The 21,914-nt window shown below is 38.9% G+C and overlaps 1 protein-coding gene across 7 annotated transcripts in view; it reads left to right on the top strand.

The window, feature by feature from the left end:
- Positions 1-21,914, top strand: part of PRDM5 (PR/SET domain 5) — a 191,446-nt gene that overhangs the window by 52,545 nt on the left and 116,987 nt on the right. For all 7 annotated transcript variants that reach the window (XR_013446444.1, XM_036099222.2, XM_078069187.1 and 4 more), the window contains one exon: positions 3,436-3,558. Coding sequence is in view for 6 of the 7 variants with exons in the window: in XM_036099222.2 (XP_035955115.1) it covers positions 3,436-3,558 (123 nt within the window). In the remaining variant the exon portion in view is untranslated. The remainder of the gene's footprint in view (positions 1-3,435; positions 3,559-21,914) is intronic.

The raw sequence follows: 21,914 nt of genomic DNA, 5'->3' as shown, positions 1-21,914 counted from the left end.
AATAAATAAATAAATAAAAATAAAATCTTAAAAAAAATAAATTTGGATGTATTGAAAGTGACAGGTATCATCGGAGTTTTAATGTGAAATTAAACTGTGCTTGTCTCTTAAGGTGTAATATGGTGTGAGAAGGTTATAGACAACCAGAGAGTGCTTACATCTAATGGACTGGAAATGAGTCACTAATAGTGAATAATTGGACATAGTTGGAGCCAAAGGGCCTGGGAGAAAGCTGAAATATACGAAGAACAAACAATGCCCCTGGTAAAATGTGCTTACTGTAAATCAGGGAGAAATCTTCGTTATATTTCACATCTTTGAAGAAAGAATTCCAAATGTCAAACACATCTGATATATACTGTACTTAATACCAGGCGACAAATGTCTGACTTAGAAGGGCCATTGACTAGTTTCTGTAAGTAGTGCTATCCTCTCAAACTGAGATATGTCACTGACAGAGCCATTGGTGTTTCCCTACATAAAATTAGCTGGATTGTGTGGATTTCAACAGTAGTGGTGTTACGGGTGAGAGAGAGTCTGTTGTGTGAATGGAGGTCTCAGTCCTTGGATTCCCCAGAAGATTTATGTGGGGATCTGCACTCCAATAAAGACAGCCAGAAGGAAAGTAGCAAGCACAAAGCAGTTCATTAAAGGGAATGAATACTCTCAAGGTGGGAGACGGGGCAGATTCTGAGAGGTGGAACCTGCCCCTAGGTTGTTTTGGGATTGGGTATTACTGGGTCTCTCAGGGTGGGGAGGAGCTATGACTTACTGTGGGGTGGTCTCTAATGGAGGCTGCTTCCAGTCATTTGGGTAACCCCTCCCACAGGTTGGGAGGGGGAGTTTGACCCTATGAGGTTTATGCCAGAACCTTCTTGGCAGCCTTCTCCTTGGGGGGAAGGGAGGCTGTACCCATAATGCAAATGCATTATAATGAGCCTAGGGGTTACCCTGGGGCAGAGGTGGAGGAAGAGAGGGCATGTTCTGCACCTGTGGCTCCTGATCTGTCTGCCCCAAGGTCTTGGAAGCCACAAGGTCAGGATGTCATGCCCCTGGGGCTTTTAATGTGTAGCTTATTTATCACTGTCCTTGCCTCCCCCTCCTGTCTCTGTCATTCCCCTCCAAGGATTTGGGACTCTGCCTTAGGGGTATTCCTTCTACTGCTCGAGTCTAGCTTCTGCCTAACAGTTGGAGCTTTTAAATTTTGGTTCTGAGAAAATTTTTCTTTCAAGTATCTAATGGCATTGCCGTTCATTCTGTTGAATTTAGCTGTTTGTCAATAAAGCAGTTGTGTTACTGTGGCTGTGGAGGAACCAGGAAAGGAGACTTTATACCCAGATATTTAATATTATTTATTTACTCTGCTTAAAGAGAGGTGAGTTGATGTCCTCTTTGAGGAGAGGTCTAGAGGGTTCCTTTCTATCAGTGGGCAGTGAGGCAGCGGGCAGTGAGGGTTCCGCCTTGAGGGGTAAGCAGGAATGTAGTACAATTTTCAAGTGCCTCCCAAGGGAGATCTTCTCACCATGAGGTTTTTTCAGTGAGAAGTTACAAATTCCCATAGCTTCACACCTCAACATGTGAGAGATAAATAGTAGGTGTTTATAGTCCTAAATTCTTCTTTTAGCAATTATAATATCAAATTTCAGATTTATAATTAAGCAATTATAATATAAAATATCAAATTATAATATTAAATAATAAATTCCTCCTCAGTGAGGTCTGGCATCTCATTAGCGAGATTTTTAAATGATTATCGAGGATGCTTTGGCACTAAAGAAAACAGGAATTGTTTGAGAAACACGGCAGTGAATGTATCAGGTAGTAGGAACAGGCAAACTATTTCTTCTGGACAATAGATGCTAAAATCCTGACATAAAAGTTTTTGTAGTGCGTGTAGCAGATTTTTCAATGTAAGTTTTTGGGGGTAACGTGACCTCTGTAGATGGCTTTCCTCGTCTGTACATCAGTGTGTGACTGGGCCTGTGTAGTCTGATCTGGATGCCCCTCGTTTTTTTCGGTGGCTCCTTGTGTTCCACTCCCAGAGCCTTTCTCTTTGCCTTTTCTGTGCTGTTCCGTCCTCCTGGGAGCACTCTCTCCAGCCCTCCACTGGCCACTGGCCGGTGCCTGCTTTCTTTAGAGCTCTTCTCAGGTCACCTCATCAGACAGACTATGCCCGACCCTCTTCTCTGAGATTGCTCGGCTCTGCTCAGTCTGCTTCTTCTAGCTCTGCATTAGTTGTCTTCACAGCTCTTCTCTTTACCTGAAGTTATATTCTATGCTTGTTTGTTCTTAAGTGCTGAGACGTTAAGCTTTATCTGTCTTGTTCACTGAAAGAGTCCCAGAGACTGAAGCTGTACCTGGCCCATGGCAGGAACTCAAGAGATTATGTCCAGGGAATGCATGATTGTCCAAATGTATCATGAAAATACATACCTTAGTAGGCTGGTTGTGCTGTATTTTATTAAATAAGATTTTGGAAATGTAGAATTTGTTTATCCCCACCCAAGTCTGCAAGGGTGAATTTATGTTCTTATATTTGTGTTACTTGGTGTTAGAGATCTGAAGTGCTAATCACTCATTTCCTTCTTTCCTCCTCCCCTGGATTTCAATTGAATATAAACACAGAGCGAGTTGAATGGCGATTGATATATGCATTATTAAACTGAGCAGTGCCTGATAACCTACAGTGTGGGGGCTTTGGAGAAGCTCCATTTGAAGCAACTTGGATTCACGAATGTCCAATGGACTACCCACTATGTTGGCAGTTACCTCCCTCCCTCCAACCGAATCTTGAGTGGGTCTGACCAGGAGGCTTTATGGCATGAAACACAAGGCAGAGGGCCCACCATCCTCAGCAAGCCATGAACAGGCCATGAAAAGACAAAATGGAACCTGTTTTATTCATCAACTAGTTAAAATTGTGAAAATGTGGCTCAGTGGATGTCAGCTTCCATTGGTTTCATTAGCAAGTTCTCCTCATATGGAAATGATTCAGTAAACAGGTGGAGAGAGAAATTGAAAGGATTGCTCCAGCTCCAACCCCCTCAACTGGGAACCAAGCAGTATCACCCTCCTCTGTGGAAAAAAGGGGACAGGTTGCAATTACGGTTATCCCCTGAGTGATTGCAGTTGCAACACATATATTAAAATATACCTACAAACAAATAATTTTAACCAGAAAAGAGCTATCAACACAGGATGTTTCTGAGAGTTGCTTGCAATTGTGAGTCATCTAGACATCTGCCAAATAAAATAGGAGGCTCTGTTTGTACGTATGTTTAAGGGGAAGAGTGGATGTTAATCCAGCATCTTTTCAACACCTGTCAGTAAGAAAGGTATATACTTATGAAAAAAAATATCATATCCTACTCTTAATATGTTTAGTATAACTAATACTGACTTCAGGTACAAACTCGGGAGCTTTTTATGTTTCAGGTTCGTGGGAGTAAGGGAGAAGTTCTGTACATACTGGATGCCACCAACCCACGACACTCCAACTGGCTTCGCTTTGTTCATGAGGCACCATCTCAGGAGCAGAAGAACTTGGCTGCCATTCAAGTGAGCTTATTTGCTTCTTATTTGTACTATGCGCTGTGAGGGGAATGAACTAATTTATAACTGCACTCCCTGTTTTAAATTTATTCCCAATGATCTGCTTCAAATAACAGTAACTAACTTGTAAAGCAGAGAAATCTCATTCATTCAGCATATGCAGGAAAGGGGCAAGTCTGGTTGTAAATTGACACCAGATCACTCTCTTTATGAGAATTCTTGGGGGAATGAATTACATGGTCTGATATTGTCCTTGACAGGTCTTGTTTTCAAGTACTTATAATTTATTCAGTGAACATTTATTGATAGTTTCTTTATTTGATGGTTTATTTGGCTCATAGTACAGTATTCTGTGTCATTGTTTGGGAAAGGCTTCATGGAGAAGGTTTACTTGGGTATATCCCCATGACTGGATTGTGAGCTTCTTGAGGATAGTGTATTAGTCAGGGTTTTCCAGAGAAGTAGAACCAATAGGATCTATATATCTATATCTGTATGTAAATCTAAATCTATCAGAGAGAGATTTACTCTAAGGAATTGGCTTATGTGGTTATGGAAGAGGCTGGCCAAATCCAAAGTCTGCAGAGCTAATGTCACGCTTTGAGTCTAGAGGCCGCGGGCTGCCGTAGAACAAGGAAGAACCAATTTCCCACTTCACATGCCATTAGGCTGGAAGAACAGATATTCCAGTTTGAAGCTCATCAAGCAGGAGAATTCTCTTATTTGGGGGAGGGTCACCCTGTTGTTCTGTTCAGGCCTTCAACTGACTGGATGAGGCTCACCCACACTGTGGAGGGCAATTTCTTTTACTCAAGTCCATCTATTTAAATGTTATTTTCATGCCAAAACACCGTCACAGAAACACCTGGAATGATGTTTGAACAACTGTCTGGGAATCCCATTGCCCAGTCAAGTTAACACACGAAATTAACCATCCTAAGTAGAAACCATATTTTATTGAATTCTGTATCCCTCTATCCTAGTATAGTGCTGCACATAACATTGGGCTCTGATAGAAACTATGATTGAACTTAGGTGATTCCTCAGTAGAAATTAAGCCGAGAGGAGAAAAAGTTAAGGCAATAAGTTTTTAGAGGGGTCCTCTAATTAAAACTCTTTGATCAGATGATTAACAGAACAAAGAAACATTGCATTCTTTTGGGAAATTGGCTGATCGCATGTGAAAACACAGCTCCTGGTTCCTAAACTGCAAAAGAAGAAGCAAAGCTATGGTTGGCAGAAGTAAGAGAGAAGGAAAAGAATAAGGGAACTAATGTTTCCTTAAGTATTTACCATGTGTCCTGTTCTAGAAGCTTCATAAACGTCATGTCATTTATGCAAATCAGAAAAACTCTTAAGTTTAATAATTTGCTGAGGCTTGTGCTGATTTCACTCAATTATGAGTGTAAACCAACAGTCACAAGAGGGAAAATGCACAGAATTAGGTTTTAGAGTAACCAGAAAAGATCGTCATCTAGAATATAACATTTCCTGATGTTATTTGCTAAGCAATGTTTTTTTCAGTACAAATAAGTATCGGATGACCAGTGTGATTACTGTCTTTTTTTTGTCTGGATAAATGAGAGATGCCTCTTACCATCAGGCTATGTTGGGCTGGAAAAGAGGATCTTTCGGCAGTTAGAGATATTCAAGTCATTTTTCAGATTATCCATGACATACATTGATCCAACCACAGATGTCAACTGATCTTTTTAAATGTGTAGACATTAACTTTTTTTCAAGTATTTTGTATTTTTTTCGTGGTTTCCTGATGCAGTCATTTCACAGCATCCCCAGTTACCTCATAATTTTAATCTACAGACTCAGCTTTAGTGTTTCCTTGTGAATGTTACCGCTATCAAAAAAGCCTACAGACCCATGGAATTTACTTCAGGCAGACCCATTGTTTTGTGTTGTTTCTTTATTATTGCGTTTTAGAGAATGTTATTCTATTTAAACTAGATTCTTTTCTCCTTATGCTTAAATAATAACTTTCACCTTTGCTCAGATGCCTTGTGTTTGAGACATGTCTTCCTCTTGGCTGTTATTTCTGTAGCATCAGTAACTCTCTCCATTTGCCCAGCTTCCAAGGTGTCTCCCACTCAGCTGTGAGTTTTGTGTCAGGCTCTCTCAGATAAGCCTTGTTGAAGAGTTCCCTTTCACTGTACATTTTGCTTGTAATGATCCCTTTAGGTAATGGACTACTATGTCAGTAGGTGTTTATCTCCATCTTCTCTTAACCCACATTCGCACCTCCATGCCCTATTACTTTATTTCATTATGTAGGACCACCTGCATGTCTCTCTTTTTTAGTCACCACAGTTGCTAAGACTTAGACAGTTCTCATGTTCATTTGGGTCTTCAGTACAGCACTCTTCTTCCGCTAGGTCAGCTGTGCTTCTTTCCTTGAAAGAAAGAAGGAATCTACGAGGGATGACTGTTGCAACTTTGATACTCCCAGAAATTATTATTTGATTTAAGAGGAGGTGAAGCAGGATGGGATTAGAAGAGGATTCATAAACTAATTAGAGGCTCTGTGAAGTTTCACCCTCAAATTTAATTAGAATCTGTTTGGAGGCCACTGGGAGAGTCTTTTGGTGCCCAAGTGATGACAGTGCCTTTAATTCCTTTTAACGTAGTTTTGGCCTTTCTTTAGAGGGGGGTGAGTGCACTCTAACCATGTTACTTGCCACGGAGCACAGTATGGATCTTTGTTAGCTCCCTTGGTGGAACGTCTGTTTTACTTGAACGGTAGCTGGAGTAGCAGAGCGCTCAGGGTTCAAAATCACATCTGAGCTAGGGGCAGAGGACATAATAGTTGGGTCACAAGGCTGACGGTGATGTCAGCCTTCTGATTTGTTGGGATAATCTCCTGAGGGTTGCATTCCAGAAACGTTGAGTTGGTAGGAGAAGATCATAATGTTTCCTGCATAACATTATGAATCACTTACATTCCAAATTGTATCTGAAATTTGGGGTATTCAGGAAATTTTTTATTTGAGCTGTATGTCCCAGGAGTGGAGTAAATGAGAAACATTTGTGGCTATGTGGCTTGCTTGGTGGAAAACGTCAATACTTGGTCCAATTTTTTTTGGACAAGGGATTAAGAATTTGAGGTCTGTTTGGCAGAGGATTGGAACTCTTTTTTAGAGACTTAGTTTACTTGTAGTTTTGCAATTTATTTGATTTTGGAAAATTTGCTTTGGAAATGATGATTTAAATATATGAATTATTGAAGGATCTCGTAAGCAAAAAAATTCTTCCCACATGCACACATTTCAGAATAATTAGTTGAACTGTATGTTTAGACTTCTGAAAAATATTTCCAACTGAACCAGAAAATTCTAACCGTGAAAGATGTGGCTTAAAATGAACCCAAAGAATTCTTAGACCCCATAAAAAATGGGTGATTCTTATTAAATATTAATTTTATTACAGCAAAGGAAAAAAATGTAATATTTGAAAAAATATTTGACCTACTCAGGGTTTTACAGGATTTTAAAAATTTCTGCTCTTTTCATAGAAAATTATTTATTTAGGTACAGAATTTTGTCATTCAAAGTTGACACTGAATTCTTGGGAAATTTCGGAGATATATTTAAGGACATATCTCCAGGCATCCCTTCCCTGGGACTTTTTTTGCAGTATATTATCAATATAAATGAAAAGGTGGCTTGGTGTTATAAGAAAAAGGAGCATATGGAAAAACATTTGGGTTTTGGTACACCTCACGAGGGATGTCAGGTTGTGGGGATGGCCTAAATAAGTTGAGAGAGCACTAGGTATTGAGCCAAACTTGTGATGTCAGCACGGCTTTGTCCCAATTCTGATGTCAGTTTAGTTTTCCTGTTACCAGGAGAGCTATTTTATTACACATTATTATCTCTCCTTCCTCTGCCTTGTGCGAGGATGGACAGTCTCAGGCAGTCTATCCTGGAGTCTTCTGGTGACATATGATATTTCAAAATGGCAGAGCTGGGAGATCAGATGTGGATTCCCTAGGAGAGAAGCAACTTGAATGTTTTTAAAGCACAGACAAGACTTTCTCTGTTGTCATCAAGACACTGAGATCCACAGGCGTCTTACATGGTGTTGATGCAACATTCAAATTGCAGTGTTATCAACCTAGCAACCAAGCAACCAAAAAAAGAAAAAAGAAAAAAAAAAAGACATATCAAAAGGATTTTTCGTTTATACCCAAAATTATAAATAGTTTTCTCTAATTCAGTTTCTTCTCTATTTCTGTTTCTTCCTATTAGATTTATATAAATGGTATTTTTAGATTTTTCTAGAATCTATTACAGAATATTAATTGCAACTGTCTAATGAGTTCTTCAGTAACACCACAGAAGTATCAGTTAAGTAACTTGCAGATTTTTTAATGGATTGCCTTATAGCAAAGTACATACTTGTCTTTCATTAGGTAAAAGTTTAAACTGAAGTACAATTACAAGCAGTTGGTCCTATGAAGTTTTAAATACTAGCCCTACTGTGGCCACATATTCTTGTGGGGAGTAGAGGAATTATTGTATTACTTAGCAACTTATTATTTTAATTCAGATTGTAGTTTATCGGCAGGTCAAATGAGTATTTATAGAAATACCCTTAAGTTATGTATAGTGATAACCTTGAAATATATCAGTTAATCCTTAATAATGATGAAGGCGATGGTAGCTAACACTTACCGAATACTTAACTATGTGCCAATAAGTGGTTATGTGTATTACAACCTTAATACTTACCATGATCCTATGAGGAAAGTGCTATAATTGTTGCCTCCCTTTGTCAAATGAGGATGCTGATACGCAGAGTCTAAGTAACTTGCCTGAGGCCACACAGCCAGTAGGTAGCTGGGTAGGAATTGAATCCAGGTGATCTGTCTTCCCTGCCCACCCTCTAAACCTCTGTGCTGGAATACCTTAGAGTTGAGATAATTTATAAAGGAGTAAATGCAGATTTTAAAAACCGTCTATGTTTCTGAACTTACTATTTGGATATTTTTGAAACTACTGAACGTTTGCAGAACAGTTTAATTTAAAAATATGCATATTTTAGAGTTATTTACATCAGGTATTCCTTGGTCTTTTTAAGTTCTCAAACTAATCCTGAGTTCATTCAAATCATTGCACCTTTCTTAGGCAATATCTGTCATGCTTAGGCAATATCTGTCCTTGCCTCTTTTTCCCTTTGGTTCCTTTCTCCTCAGCGGCTAGCAAATGTGTTAAAAATATGTTAAAGTTAGCATTGAGGTCTCTTGAAATTAATAATAGTAAAATTTCAGGATCAGAGCATGTCAGTTTGGGTGTAGGGGAAAGTTTTGAGTAGGTGGGACTTCCTGAGCTTCTCAATCCAGAAACCATATAGGTAGTTTCTGCTGCTACCTCCACTTCTTCTTCCACCAGTTCTGCTTCCGAGTGTCCATGTCCCACCCAGCAGCAAAACAGACTGTGCTGTTGCCTTTTGACTATGAGGATTCTGTGAATCACTTTTATTAGAGTATGACTTTTGAGTTATTTTTCAGAATGATTTTCATCTAGCCTGTCTTATCTGTGTCTTTTTGTGATTGTATTAGTTATCTATTGCTGCATAACAAATTTCCCCCAAATTTTAACAGTTTAAAACAACAAATGTTCATTATTTCACACATTTTCTGAGGATCAGGAATTTGGGAGCAACTTTCTTGGGTGGTTCTGGAGTTCTTGCTCGAGGACTGTTGCAATCAGGTATCAGCTGGGGCTGTTTGAAGCCTCCAAAGACTTGATTGGGGTAGGGATTCTGCTTCCAAGATTACTCACGTGGCTCCTCTACCATGTGAACCTACTTACCTAGGGCTCCTCATGACAGGGCAGGTTGCTTCTCTGAGAGTGATGTGAGAGAGAGAGAGGCCATCTTTTATAAACTAATTTTGGAAATGACATACTGTACCATTACTGCCGTGGGATGCTATTAGTCACATAGACACAGACCCCGGTACAGTGGAGGAGGGGACTACACAAGGGTGTCAATTCCAGGAGGTAGGGCATCTTTGGGGGCCATCTGTAAGGCTGGCCCTGGCAATGGTCAGTGAGGGAAATTTGCTTTGTAGAAGGATGAGGAAAGGTTAGAGTCAGTGGACAAAACAAGCACTTGATATAGAATCAGAAGGAAGGCAGAACTGAGCCTAGTCTGGATACTACTAAGAGAGGCAATTTAAACAGGAGATTCCCGGCTCGGAGCCTTGCTGGCTGAGCAGTTCACCTGATGCATTCATTCAGCTGATAGCTCTCGAGCATCTGCTGTGTGAGCATCTGCAGGGCCCGAGCTGCACACTGGAGCTATCATAGTTCAAAAGATACCTAGTCACTGTCTCCGTGGCGGTAAAAATAATCTTGGAGCTCTTCCTTTTTGTGAATAAATGATCATAATACCTACCTCACTGGATTCTGTGAAGATTAAATTAAACGAGATAACATATGCAAAACACCTGGCCCCTATGTGTGCCAATATAAGTTAGCAGGTATTTTTATCACAGCTCTGCCACGTTTATAGTTTTTGTCTCTGTAGTTTTGTTTCTATATAAAACAGGGCAAAATCTGTTTTATTTCTTCTAAAATCTTCTCAAGGTAGCTGGTATAAATGCAAGCATGTCAAAGACGTGTTAGTGAATAATCACCCCTCGGGGATCAGCCTGCTACGTGGAATGACTAAATCCTAACGAGCCTGCCCCCAGCGATGCCAGATGCAGCCGGGCGCCCTGCTGCTGAGCTCCTCGGTTGTTGGGGGCACGGGGAGGCGTGCGTCCGCTTAGGCCACTTGAATACTGTTTACTGTGCCATTGTGCAGGCCGCGGCTGTGTGGCCTGTCTTCTCTTTGGAAAGATTGCTAGGACTTCATAAACGTAAGAAATGTCCTGTGGGGAAGGTGTCTTGTTGTGCTGTGCAGAGACCTTTATCAGATACAGGGGTTTGGCAGCCTCAGAGATAGGTTTAAGATCGTTATGATGATGCTAAGCCACTTCTCAGTGTTTGTAGAGAAGCGGGTTTTGTGCAGATCCATCGTTTCTTAGAGAACACACTGACTTTCTGCCTGCCCTCAGCTATCTTTCAGAATGCGGAACTCTGGATGTGAGTAGGTAGGGTCTCTAGAAATCATTTCGGAGACTTCTGTGCTTTCATAATTTGCAAGCCAGCAAAGTCCACCTTTGTGACATCAACCAGAGAGAAGCTGGAGTGCTGGAGAATGTTCGTTTCCTGATTGATGTGGGGCCTTTGTTAACAGGATTGGTCATAGTGAAAGTATGAAGTAGAATTTAAAATAGGAATTCTGTGAAATTATTCTTCTGGGAGGAAAAGTGCTGAGTCTTCTATTTTATATTTAATTTAAATTTGTTATTACTAATTTAAAGTTAAATTCTATTTAATATTTTACTTTATAATTTTTAAAATTTGAAACAAAATTATTTAAAATGTTCCCAACCCCTCCAGAATAGAAATCCAAACTAAGTGATATATTCGTGGGCTCACTTAAAGAAATGATTTACTTCTATGAGTGTTTCTGTCACTGGGCTGAGTTCCCCAAGAACAGTCCGTATCAGCTGTCTTTGTTTTCCCACTGCCCACCCTGGCAGGGGTGCATCCAGTCGGGGCTCAGTGAGCGCTGGGTGACTTGGCCTCCTCTGCTCTCTGTCACTTCTCTCCTGATGTGGGACACCGAGCTGAAGGTGCCTTGTCAATTTGGAAGAAAGCTTATGTCTCTTTCCTTTGAAATAACGGAAGGCAAATGCTTCCACTTGAACTGTGGTCTGTAGTTTCCTTGCGTGAGAGTATTCAGTCTGGCAAAGCGTTACATTTTTACTCTGTGAGTGCAGAGTACGTACTGGTATGTGTGTACAAGTTTCAGTCTACTGTGTGAGTACTCTGTCTCTTAGCCAGGTAACTGTGTGGCCAACAGCACCTTGTTGTTAAGTCATAGATCTTTTTACAGTTATTACCACAGATAGTCAGAGCCTTAGATTAAGAGAACTTCCTTGACTAAGAATCGGGCAGTCCAGTCTGGTTCCAGACTAACTCGGAAACCTGGATATAGAATAGTGAAATGGCAAAAGTTCATGGGAAAGATGGTATTTGCTGCGAACTGGTAGTTTCTTTTGAATTATACTTAATACATGTAATAATGAAAGATTAGTATTTAAAAGTTTATCACCATTGCATTAAATACACTGGGATTATGCTATATCATTACAAGGTTTAGGAAGAGATATGGTAAAGACTAAAAAGAAGAAAGTTTAAAATCTTTTAGTTGCTAAAAAATACAATGAAAAGAAGAGACATTTGTGTTAGATTCAGTAAAGCAAATAACATGAATACCCCAATTATCAGAGGAGGAAATTAAAATTATATGTATACATTTAAGTGTTAAATCTAAAATCTAAACAACTAAAATTAAGGATACATACCACTCGTTTCCAGGCAAGAATTTTTTTTGTGAAGAAGAACATAAAGAAGAAAATGGCTTTGTTTTTGTTTTTTAAAATTGGAGATACATTTTATGATGAATTTTATATTAATTTTTTAATGATTGGTATTAAAATAGTCAATAAACAAACTGCAAAGTGAAGTTGATTTAATGCATATAACATAACACTAGAATTAGCTACACTTAGTTCTTTATGAAGGGAAGTTGGGTTTTTTAGGGAAATTTTTATTCAAAGAAAAATGTACTCCAGGGGCACCTGGGTGGCTCAGTTGGTTAAGCGACTACCTTCGGCTCAGGTCATGATCCTGGAGTCCCAGGATCGAGTCCCGCATCGGGTCCCTGCTCGGCAGGGAATCTGCCTCTCCCTCTGACCCTCCCCCCCTCATGTGCTCTCTCTCTCTCTCTCTCTCATTCTCTATCTCAAATAAATAAATAAAATCTTAAAAAAAAAAAAGAAAAATGTACTCCATCCAGTACATGAGTAGATTCTCATAAAAGGTTCAGCCACTACTTAGTAATACAAAAATAAAATGTGAAGTTCTATATTCCATCACTGAATTAATAAAATATTTGAAAGAAGGTGTAAAATTTGTCTATAATTTATATATCTCTCAATAAAGATTACAATAAACAATAAAGTTATACTGTATTCAGCTAAGTATATTAAATTCTGAGAATTTGAGAAACCGGCTCACAGAATCTTAGGAAAAATGTTTCTTAGAACCTAATCTAGTCGTCATTAAGTGTCTCTTAGTCCTCTTTGGAAATCTCACATGATTCAAAAAAGACTGCTTGGGGAAAGGAAAAAAGGAAGATTAATTACTGAGTTGTAGCCCACTGTTTGTGGTGCTTTATTGCATCAAGAAGGTACAGAGTTGAATGAAAGAGGAGTTCTAAGATTTGAGTTCTGGCCTTCCCTTTTTTGGAGTTTAACAAGAGTCTAGGAAGTAATTAAATATATCATCATCATGGCTGACTTATGTCAAAACTATACACACTTTTTATTATACTTAATTAAATGCATAATCAATTGACTAATGTGTCTGTTATTTCTTAAGTTGGTATTTAATGAACATTTTATTTAATTCTCAGTGGACAGAGATTAAAGCACCATTTCCTGGTTTCTTTTCCTGTGGTTAACTAAGTCCTTTGACATATGGCTATGCACAGTTAATGGTGGTTTACATATCCGTCTGTTCTATGAGTTTGTTTTCTTTGCTTCTTTCTTCCTTCCTTCCTCCCTCCGTCCCTCCCTCCCTTCATTCCCCTTTTATTCTCTTTCTTTCTCTCTCTTTCTCTTTCTTCCTTCCTTCCTTCCTCCCTCCCTCCCTCTCTTTTTCTCTCTCCCTCTCTCTCTTTCTCCCTTCCTTCCTTCCTTCCTCTCTCTCTTTCTTTCTTTCTTTTCATTCTATTAGTTTTTCAGAAAGGAAAAAGGAACAAAAAAGGAGCGTGGTCATTCTTGCTGAGAGTTAACCTGACTCTTCTTTGAGCAATAGCATGTAAACCAACCAGGCTTTTGAGAGTTTTCCCAATGTGACTTAATTCCATGTACCCATTTCTAGACTTTGAAACGTAGTGTGCTTATAAGTAGCTTTTCTTTCCTTTCCTCATTTTTTTCTTTATCATATTTAAAATGCATATTATTTGGCATTTATATGCTTGTATTAAACTTCTGTAAATATATTTTGCTTTGTTTCAGTTCATGGTGTGACCGATGCCATATTGTATACAAAAGTGATATGAAATAATCCCTGAAAATATTTCACATCTTGCCATTCAATAACACATATGATTTTTAACTCTCTTGACATCAACTAAAAGCCATTGGAAACCCTATCATAATTTTAACCCCTAGAAAGTCAATTAATAACTAAAAACAAAACAAAATAAATAAAAACTGATTATCTGTACTTATGAAATGAGATTTCAAATTGCTACTTTAGCCCATTATAAAAATTTGTCACATTTTTGCATCAGCATTATCTCACTTAATTTCAACAGCCTCTCTCCCCCCAAAGGAGTAGTGTGATCCCCATTTTGCAGATGAAAAAGCTGAGCTCAAGTTTATAGAGTCTGGAAAGAGTGGAGGAGGGCTTCTCATCCATTGTGAAGCACTCTCTTCCTTTGGCTTCTCTGAAACCATCTTGTAGCCACTCATTTTCATTCCGTTTTTGCAGCTTATACTCTTTTTTACCCAGCTATGAAATGTCCCAGTTCTTTCCACTTGCTCCGCACATGCATTTTCCCTTTTCCCTTTGCTACATTACTCTGTTTGTGTTCTTCAAATCTGAGCTAAGTCATCACATTGCCAGGTAACCATCCTTGAACTCCAGATGAGATCAGCTCTCTCCATTACATACTCTGATAGCACCATGTTCCTCGCTGTCCTTGCATTCATCAGGTTATTTTCCATTTCTCTGGTGGTTGATTAAAGGCGTACACCTAGTCTATAAACTCTTTGAGGGTGGGCTCTGTGTCTGCTTTATTTCACTGTGGTATACTTAGTCCTAGCATAGCTCTTGGCACATACAGGCTCATTTTTTTTTTTTCTCAAATGAATTACTTATCTCTATCAGAAGTGTTTCTATCTTCATTAAAATGAAAAGAAGTAGAATTAAAAACTATTGATAATTGAAAGATTATTGCTCTGAAATGATCTGTAGGTTATTTAATGTTACATTTTTGTCTAGGTTAATATGTTTTCTTTGACTAGAAGTTATATCAAATGTACTTTAGTTTTTTATCAGATAGATTCTATTGTAGCAATATAACAAACATCTTAAATTTTAAGTTTGATTATATAAGGCAGGGTTCTCCAGAAAAACAGAATCAGTAGGATATGTGTGTATGTATTTGTGTATGTATGTGTGTGTAAAGAGACTTGTTGTAAGAATTGGCTCACATGATTATGGAGGATGACAAGTCCTAAGATCTGCTGGGTGAGCCAGCAAGCTGGAGACCAAGGGGAGCTGATGTTGTAATAGTCTGAGTCTGAAGGCCTAAGAACCAGGAGAACTGAAGGTGTAGTTTAAGTCCGAAGACCCTCAGGCTTGAGACACATCCAGTGTTTCAGCTCAGGTCCAAAGGCAGGAGAAAACTAATGTCCTAGTTTGGAGGCAGTCAGGCAGGAGGAATTCTCTTTTACTTAGGGAAGGGTCAGTCTTTTGTTCTGTTCAGGCCTTCAGCTAGAAGCTCTTCCATGTTGTGGATGGCAAGCTCCTATACTCAGTCTGTGAATTCACCTGTTAATCTCATCTGAAAATACTCTCACAGATACACCCAGAATAATGTTTGACCAAATATCTGGACACCCTGTGGTCCAGTCAAGTTGATACATAAAATATACCATCATATTGATCAAATGAACAAAATTTCTTATAGGTTTCTACTTTTCAGTCCCTTTTTTTTTCTGTCTCATTAGTGTGAAATGGTTGCCTTACAGTTTTCTTCAAATGCTGCAATTCACAGAGCACGTTTAATTTGTGCCTCACTTCTCAGTCACTGCACACATCAAAGCCACTTTCTCAGTCAACTTCTCTGCAACTTTTCTGCAATCCCCAGTGTTAACAGCTAGGTTTGTTGCTTGCCATAACTAAACTACCCTTTGCAAGTGCTGTGACTTTGCTAACGTTGTTTTCTCTATTTTAATAGGCCCACTCCCTCTTGATCTTATCTTGTCCAAAATTTAACCAGCTTACAAGGTTCAGAATGAATTTCAAACACTGTTGTGAAACTGCCCCTAAAAGTCCCAGAGCTGCTCTCTGTGCAGCTGTCTTGCCTTTTTGCTCTTTCTGGTAATTTAACCAGTTTCTATTCTGTTTCCACCAAGAGCATGTAAAGTCCTGTAGAGCAGGAACTGGCTTGGGCATTCTTGTGAGTGTGGGTATTTTGCGGTACTGTGTGCATTATGGGCAACAATAAATGCGTTGAATGAACATTCAGTTTCTCTCCTAGGTTTTTGAGTTGACTTTTGGTATGTTGAGTGGGGTGTGCTTGGCCTGATGCTGGTTCTCATTCCAGGAAGCGTATCTGCTTGTCTAATCTGTTCTCTTATTTCCAGTTGGTTAAAACACTCTCAATTGTTGGCTAACTTTTGAATTCTTAAGAATTCGTTGGGAATGGGAAGTTGATTCCCCAACCTTTTTTGTAGCGAGTTCCACTTTCCTGAATGACACTCTTGCCTTTATGGTTTTATTAATTCAAAAGGAAATGACAATTATTTTTCCCTTACTTAGTTCAGTTCAGTGGATCCTTTGTGGATAGCCTTCAAAGAGCAAGGTGTTGAGTCAGGTACTGAGATTTCTACATAGATGAATATGATGTAGGGCCTGCCCACAGGGAGCAAGCAATCTTTGGGGAAGGGGGGAGGCAAGGGGAAGGAGAGGCCTGTGTTTAGCTAATTCTCATGCCATTTAGAATAATAAATATTTTCGGAATGATAATTTATATGTAATTTGAGGTTATAATCCCTTCCCCCCATGGAGTTAATAGCTAAATAAATACAGATCAGGGTGGTAAATACTTTGATAGGGATAGCATAGACCTTTAGGGAGGCATATATGGGGACCCAATTGCTCAGACTTGGTTATATGATAATTTGGTTGAAATTCTCTTTTCTGATAAGATATGGGCCAGTACTTGGTCAGGTAATAGAAAAAGTTTGTGCTAGTAGGGATCATAGAATTGCTATTTCAACCATTTTATTTTAACTTAAGTTTTATAAGTATACTTTGATTCTTTAATTTGTTTGATTTATGACCAAAGCCTTCTTGATTCTGAGTATAGGTTTTCTCACTAGAGTTTGCTACCATATTTTTTTCATAACTACTCCTTATAGTATTCAGTTTTGCTTTTTTAAAAGTCATATGAGTAAAGCCTCTTTCTTGTAAGGCAACCTGAGTGCAGAAAATCCTTCCAGATTTATAATTTTCCCCCATCTTTTAGAATTGCTTTGCCTTCTGTATCTTGACAGTTTTTTTTTTACAGACTTACCTTTGAGTCTTTTCAAAACATAGAACTGATTTTCTTAGAAACAATGGCATTTTTTCTTACTCATATCTTTGGTTTATGTAATGTTTAGTTAAGTTACTAATTAAAATGACTTGTACAAGTGACATAAACATGTATGGGAACAAACACAACGGACTCAGGACACGAGTACGCAAGTCAAGTGGCAAGGACAGAGGTGTGCGGGCAAAGCAGAGAGCAGGCTGCTCACTGAGAAGCCTTTATTTTGGGCATCATTTGGTAGATTTGATGCAGGGTGTCAGGGAAATCTGGGAATGAGTTAAGTGGAGGTCATTTAAGAGCTTCTGATGTAAAATAGAGCAAATATGCTGTGGGAACACAATATGCTCTCTAATTGCTTGTATATAAAATAGCCACTCTGTTCCCTGTAGCATTATTTTAAAGTGTTTTGGCCTGTCAGTATTGATAACTTATATCTAAGTAAGATAGCCGAGGTATAGGTTTTTTTCTATGAAGAGCCTCCATTTCCCAGGATCAAATCATGTGTTTTCTATGTAGCAAATTTTTCTTTTTATTCTTCTGGTCTTTTCTGTTGACTTCTTTCTCTGTGATGTCAGATTTGTTTTGTAAGGTGCTTCAAAGATTACTATCTTTGCTTGAGCCCCTCAGAGAAAGATGGCATATATGTTAGTGATTTGTGATTGTTGTTTTTTATTTATGGACTCGTTTGTTTTTGTCTAATATAGTACCTCATTCCTGGGAATTATATTAAACTGTTTCTTTGCTTTGTGGCTGATTATGAGCTGTGGTTAGAAAAGAGACCATTTTAGGGGCACCTGGGTGGCTCAGTTGGTTAAGCTCTGATTATGATCTCATGGGTGGTGGGATGGAGCCCTATGTAGGCCTCTGCACTCAGCGGGGAGTCTGCTTCTCTCCTTCTCCCTCTCCCTCTACCCCTCCATGTGCTTGCTCTCTCTCTCTCTCTCTCTCTCTCTCTCAAATAAATAAATAAATCTTAAAAAAAAAAAGAAAGGAGAACATTTTATTTACATTTGTTTGAAACTTCATTTTTCTTATAGGACCTGATTAATGCACCATAAACATGAAATTAACTTACTTTGCACAGTTCACTCTTTAAAATACCCCTGTCCTTTTCCTGCTTCATGTGATTTTCCTTGATCTCAAGACGTTTTCGTTTTATTCACCAAGAAAATAATTTAAAAAGTATTATTTTTGCTTAAGTCATTGTATCAGTCAACTTTTGCCAAGAAGACTGCTCTAACAAGTAACCTTAAAGTCTTAGTGGTTTGTAGCAACAAAGATTTAATTTTTGTCCACACAAGTACGGGCTCCTGGAGGCTGTGACTCTTTCCAGCGTTCAGTTCCACCTGGTGTCTATAGGAGCAACCCTTAGCAGAGACTCACATTTTTCTGGCAAAGGGAAAGAGCAGTCACCCAAACGTGATGACTCTTTTAAAGCTTTCTCTTAGACATGGTTCACCTTGCTGCCAGTCACGTTTCTTGAGTTGATACAAGTCACCTGGTCAAGCCTGATCCAGTACACACCTCCCACAGCCACCACTCTGAGACTCTAAGCTCCATCGCAACTTGGTACAGTCCTCTTCCTGGGATGGGAGTGAATAAGAAGGAATGTGATGTTCTGTTACAGTTAGGTCTTTTTAAAAGATTTTTTGTTTTATTGTTAGGTGAGTATTAATAGATATATTTTGTGAATTTCACTGTGGAAATGATTTTTTCCTGAAGTTTTTCAACTTTGTATGTTGAGCTCTGCAGAAATGATGTTGATGTACGGGTTGAGGCAGAATTAGGGTTTTTGTAAAGAAGAATTAAGTGAGAGGATATTAAATATGGAATTCTTCCTATTTCATTACATTTTCTCTTCTCCACCTTTGTCACTTGTCTCCTACTTCTATTGATAATCAAGTAGGAGTCCAAACTTTTTTTTCATCCACACTGGTATAGTTTCAATTTGTAACCTCAGGAATTTTGTAGATGATTTCCTATTGTGTTGATTAGTCCTTAGTCGTTTTGGCTGGGGAATCTGAATTCTCACTACTTACTACCTTTTCAATACAATGAATTGTGTCTTTGCCAATTTCACAATCATGGTTTTTTCTTACATCATGCACATGTGGACAACAGTCTGCCAACAAGTAAACAGAAACCAAGTTAAGTCACTGACAGGCGCAGCTGAAATACCAAGTCACCCATGGCCTCTTCTAGAGTTATATTTATTTGCACACAGTGGGGATTATATTTCCTAACAAAACAAGAGACAGTTACTTTTCCTGTTTCGAAATAGCAGAACTGAACCTCAAATGCATGAGTTCATGAAATCTATCCTAGTGGGGCATGGTACTTGAGAAGAGACAGTGGGCAAATTGTCAAAGAAAGCTGAGGTTTTTGAGTGATGCTGGATGTTGGAAGGAGACAGGGAGTTTGAAAAGTAGATACATCTAGATATCCAGGAGTGAATGTTTTATGATAGTGATAGAATCGGAAAGAATTAGACTGGAAGGCATTGTGAGTTTCTTTGGTTCTAGCTATTGCCACAATACAGAAGCAGTCACATTGATAAAATCTTATCAAGTGGTGACTTACGTTATTCTGTATAATTTCAGAGAAGCCCCCTCTCCCAGTCTTACAGGGTTGTGTACCAAGCTTTTTTTCACTGACATCCTCCTTAAGTGTCTCTTAATTCCATACCAACCTTCCTTTTCATAGGGTGAAGTCTGAGGGGGTAGCAATGATCACATCATCCTGAAGGCATGCTTTTCTCTTTAGCTTCGTTAAAATAGCCCTTCGGAAAGATGTTATTTCACTTGTGATTGAATCTAGCTCTGGAAGGGATGAGACAATAAAGTCTATCTCCATCCTTTTACAGATGAAGTAGAAGAGTTCCAAAGATGATAAGAGACTTGCCCAAGGTGAGAGGGCCTGAGTGGGAAAGCCAAAGCCAGAAGAACGATCTTGAATCCTAATTAAGTGTTCTTACTTTGTATATGTCATATAAGTGGTTATTTTAAGAGTATATTAATATCAGATCTACATAACAGAATATAAGTTTTTCCTGTGCATGAGGTTAAGGCAACATAGTAAATAATAGGTGTCTGACCAAAGAAAGGAAATTATTTTGTGAGTCATTGAAAAGTAAGCAGAGGGACGCCTGGGTGGCTCAGTCGGTTAAGTGGCTGCCTTCGGCTCAGGTCATGATCCCAGCGTCCTGGGATCGAGTCCCACATTGGGCTTCTTGCTCAGTGGGTACCCTGCTTCTCCCTCTGCTTGTACGTGCTCTCTCTGGCAAATAAATAAGTAATAAAATCTTAAAAAAAAAAAAAATATATGAGGACAAATCCCCTTTAGGCCATAAATGCATTGGGTTATTTGAGACTCCTTTAGGAAATATTTTATCCAGTAAAATTGAAATTGTAGCTGTATAGATTAACTAAGTCTACTTCACTTCTGACCTCATTATGCCAGTTCTTCTCACGGTTCTAGTTCTAGACTGGCTCTGAGATTTACTAAGTGTGAGCTTTACAATTTATTTATGATCTCTGAGCCTCAACTTTCCCATTTGTAAAACGTGCACTGGTTGGAGGAGTTCTTCTGGGAGATGGACCCTGATGCTGGTTCTAAAGCCCTAAAGTCTAAAGACTGCCTCCTCGTGTTCCTCTCTAGACCTGAGTTTTACTCTGGCATAGGGGCTGATTCCATCACCCCTGGACTCATTCCCGTGATGGAACTTCCCAACCAGTGTGCTAAGACACCCTAGTGAGCTAAGAGTGGGTTACCAGTATGGAAAGAGATAATGACATTGATTATAGTATTTGTTTTTAAGACCATATACATGCAGATAGTCATTCAAACTTCATGACAGTTGATATAACAGTATTTGTATGGCTACCCTGCTGTACTTTATGAATTCAGAAACGGATTTTGGTGCATTAGGATTTTGGTGGAGCACCTGCCTCAAGAGGGCGCTCTGTAGCAACTCTACCACATGGCACTTTCCTGTTGAATCATTCCCTCCAGGTTACTACTTTTTTCTGGATTTGTTTATCTTCATTACCTAAGTTTGTTTCGAAAACCCTGACAATTAAGATATTCAGAGAAGCTCTCTTGTGTGTAAATTTGCCTCCAAATCTGAATTCCATATGTGATGTTACCAAAATGATGAATCTAATAAAATCTAAGCCACCATTATTTTTTTCAGTGTTATTCAGAGAGACAGATCAGCATTCTCCTGTACTTTACATATCTGAATAGGTTGTCTGTCTAAAGGAAGAGCTTTGCAAGGAGCTTATGACCTAAAATAATTCTTTTTTTCGATCGGGGATTATGAACGACTCTTACTTTGCAGATTTGTTGAAGAATAGTAATTAACTTTAAAAAATGGCTGCATTGGGGGTGCCTGGGTGGCTCAGTCGGTTAAGCATATGCCTTTGGCTCAGGTCATGATTCCAGGGTCCTGGGATCGAGCCCCATGTCGGACTCTGCTCAGCGGGGAGCCTGCTTCTCCCTCTCCCTCTGCCCTCCCCCCCACCCCGCAGTTCATGCTTGTTCTCTCTCACTCTTTCTCTGTATCTCAAAAAATAAAGAAAATCTTTAAAACATGGCTGAATTGGGTAATATTATTGGGCACCTGAGTGAAGGACTACATGAAAATATATTTACATATACAAAGAAGATACAGATTCAAAGCAAAAATCTGAAGTTGGTGTTTTATTTTGAACCTTAAGAAGAATTGTTATTAAATAGAGAAACATCTGTGAATGCTTGAGGGAAAACTGCAACATCCCAGACTCATCCTCGACCCTTCTACTCTCACACTGCATGTGCGTTGTCAGGAAATAACATCTGCTTTCTCTTCAGATCATACTTAATACTTCTCAACATCTCCATTATTTCCCTGCCATAAC

The sequence above is a fragment of the Halichoerus grypus genome, chromosome 3, assembly GCF_964656455.1.
Source record: "Halichoerus grypus chromosome 3, mHalGry1.hap1.1, whole genome shotgun sequence".
Classification (NCBI taxonomy): Eukaryota; Metazoa; Chordata; class Mammalia; order Carnivora; family Phocidae; genus Halichoerus; species Halichoerus grypus.
Note: the sequence above shows the minus strand (reverse complement) of the source record. Positions and strands in the feature narration are given on the sequence as shown.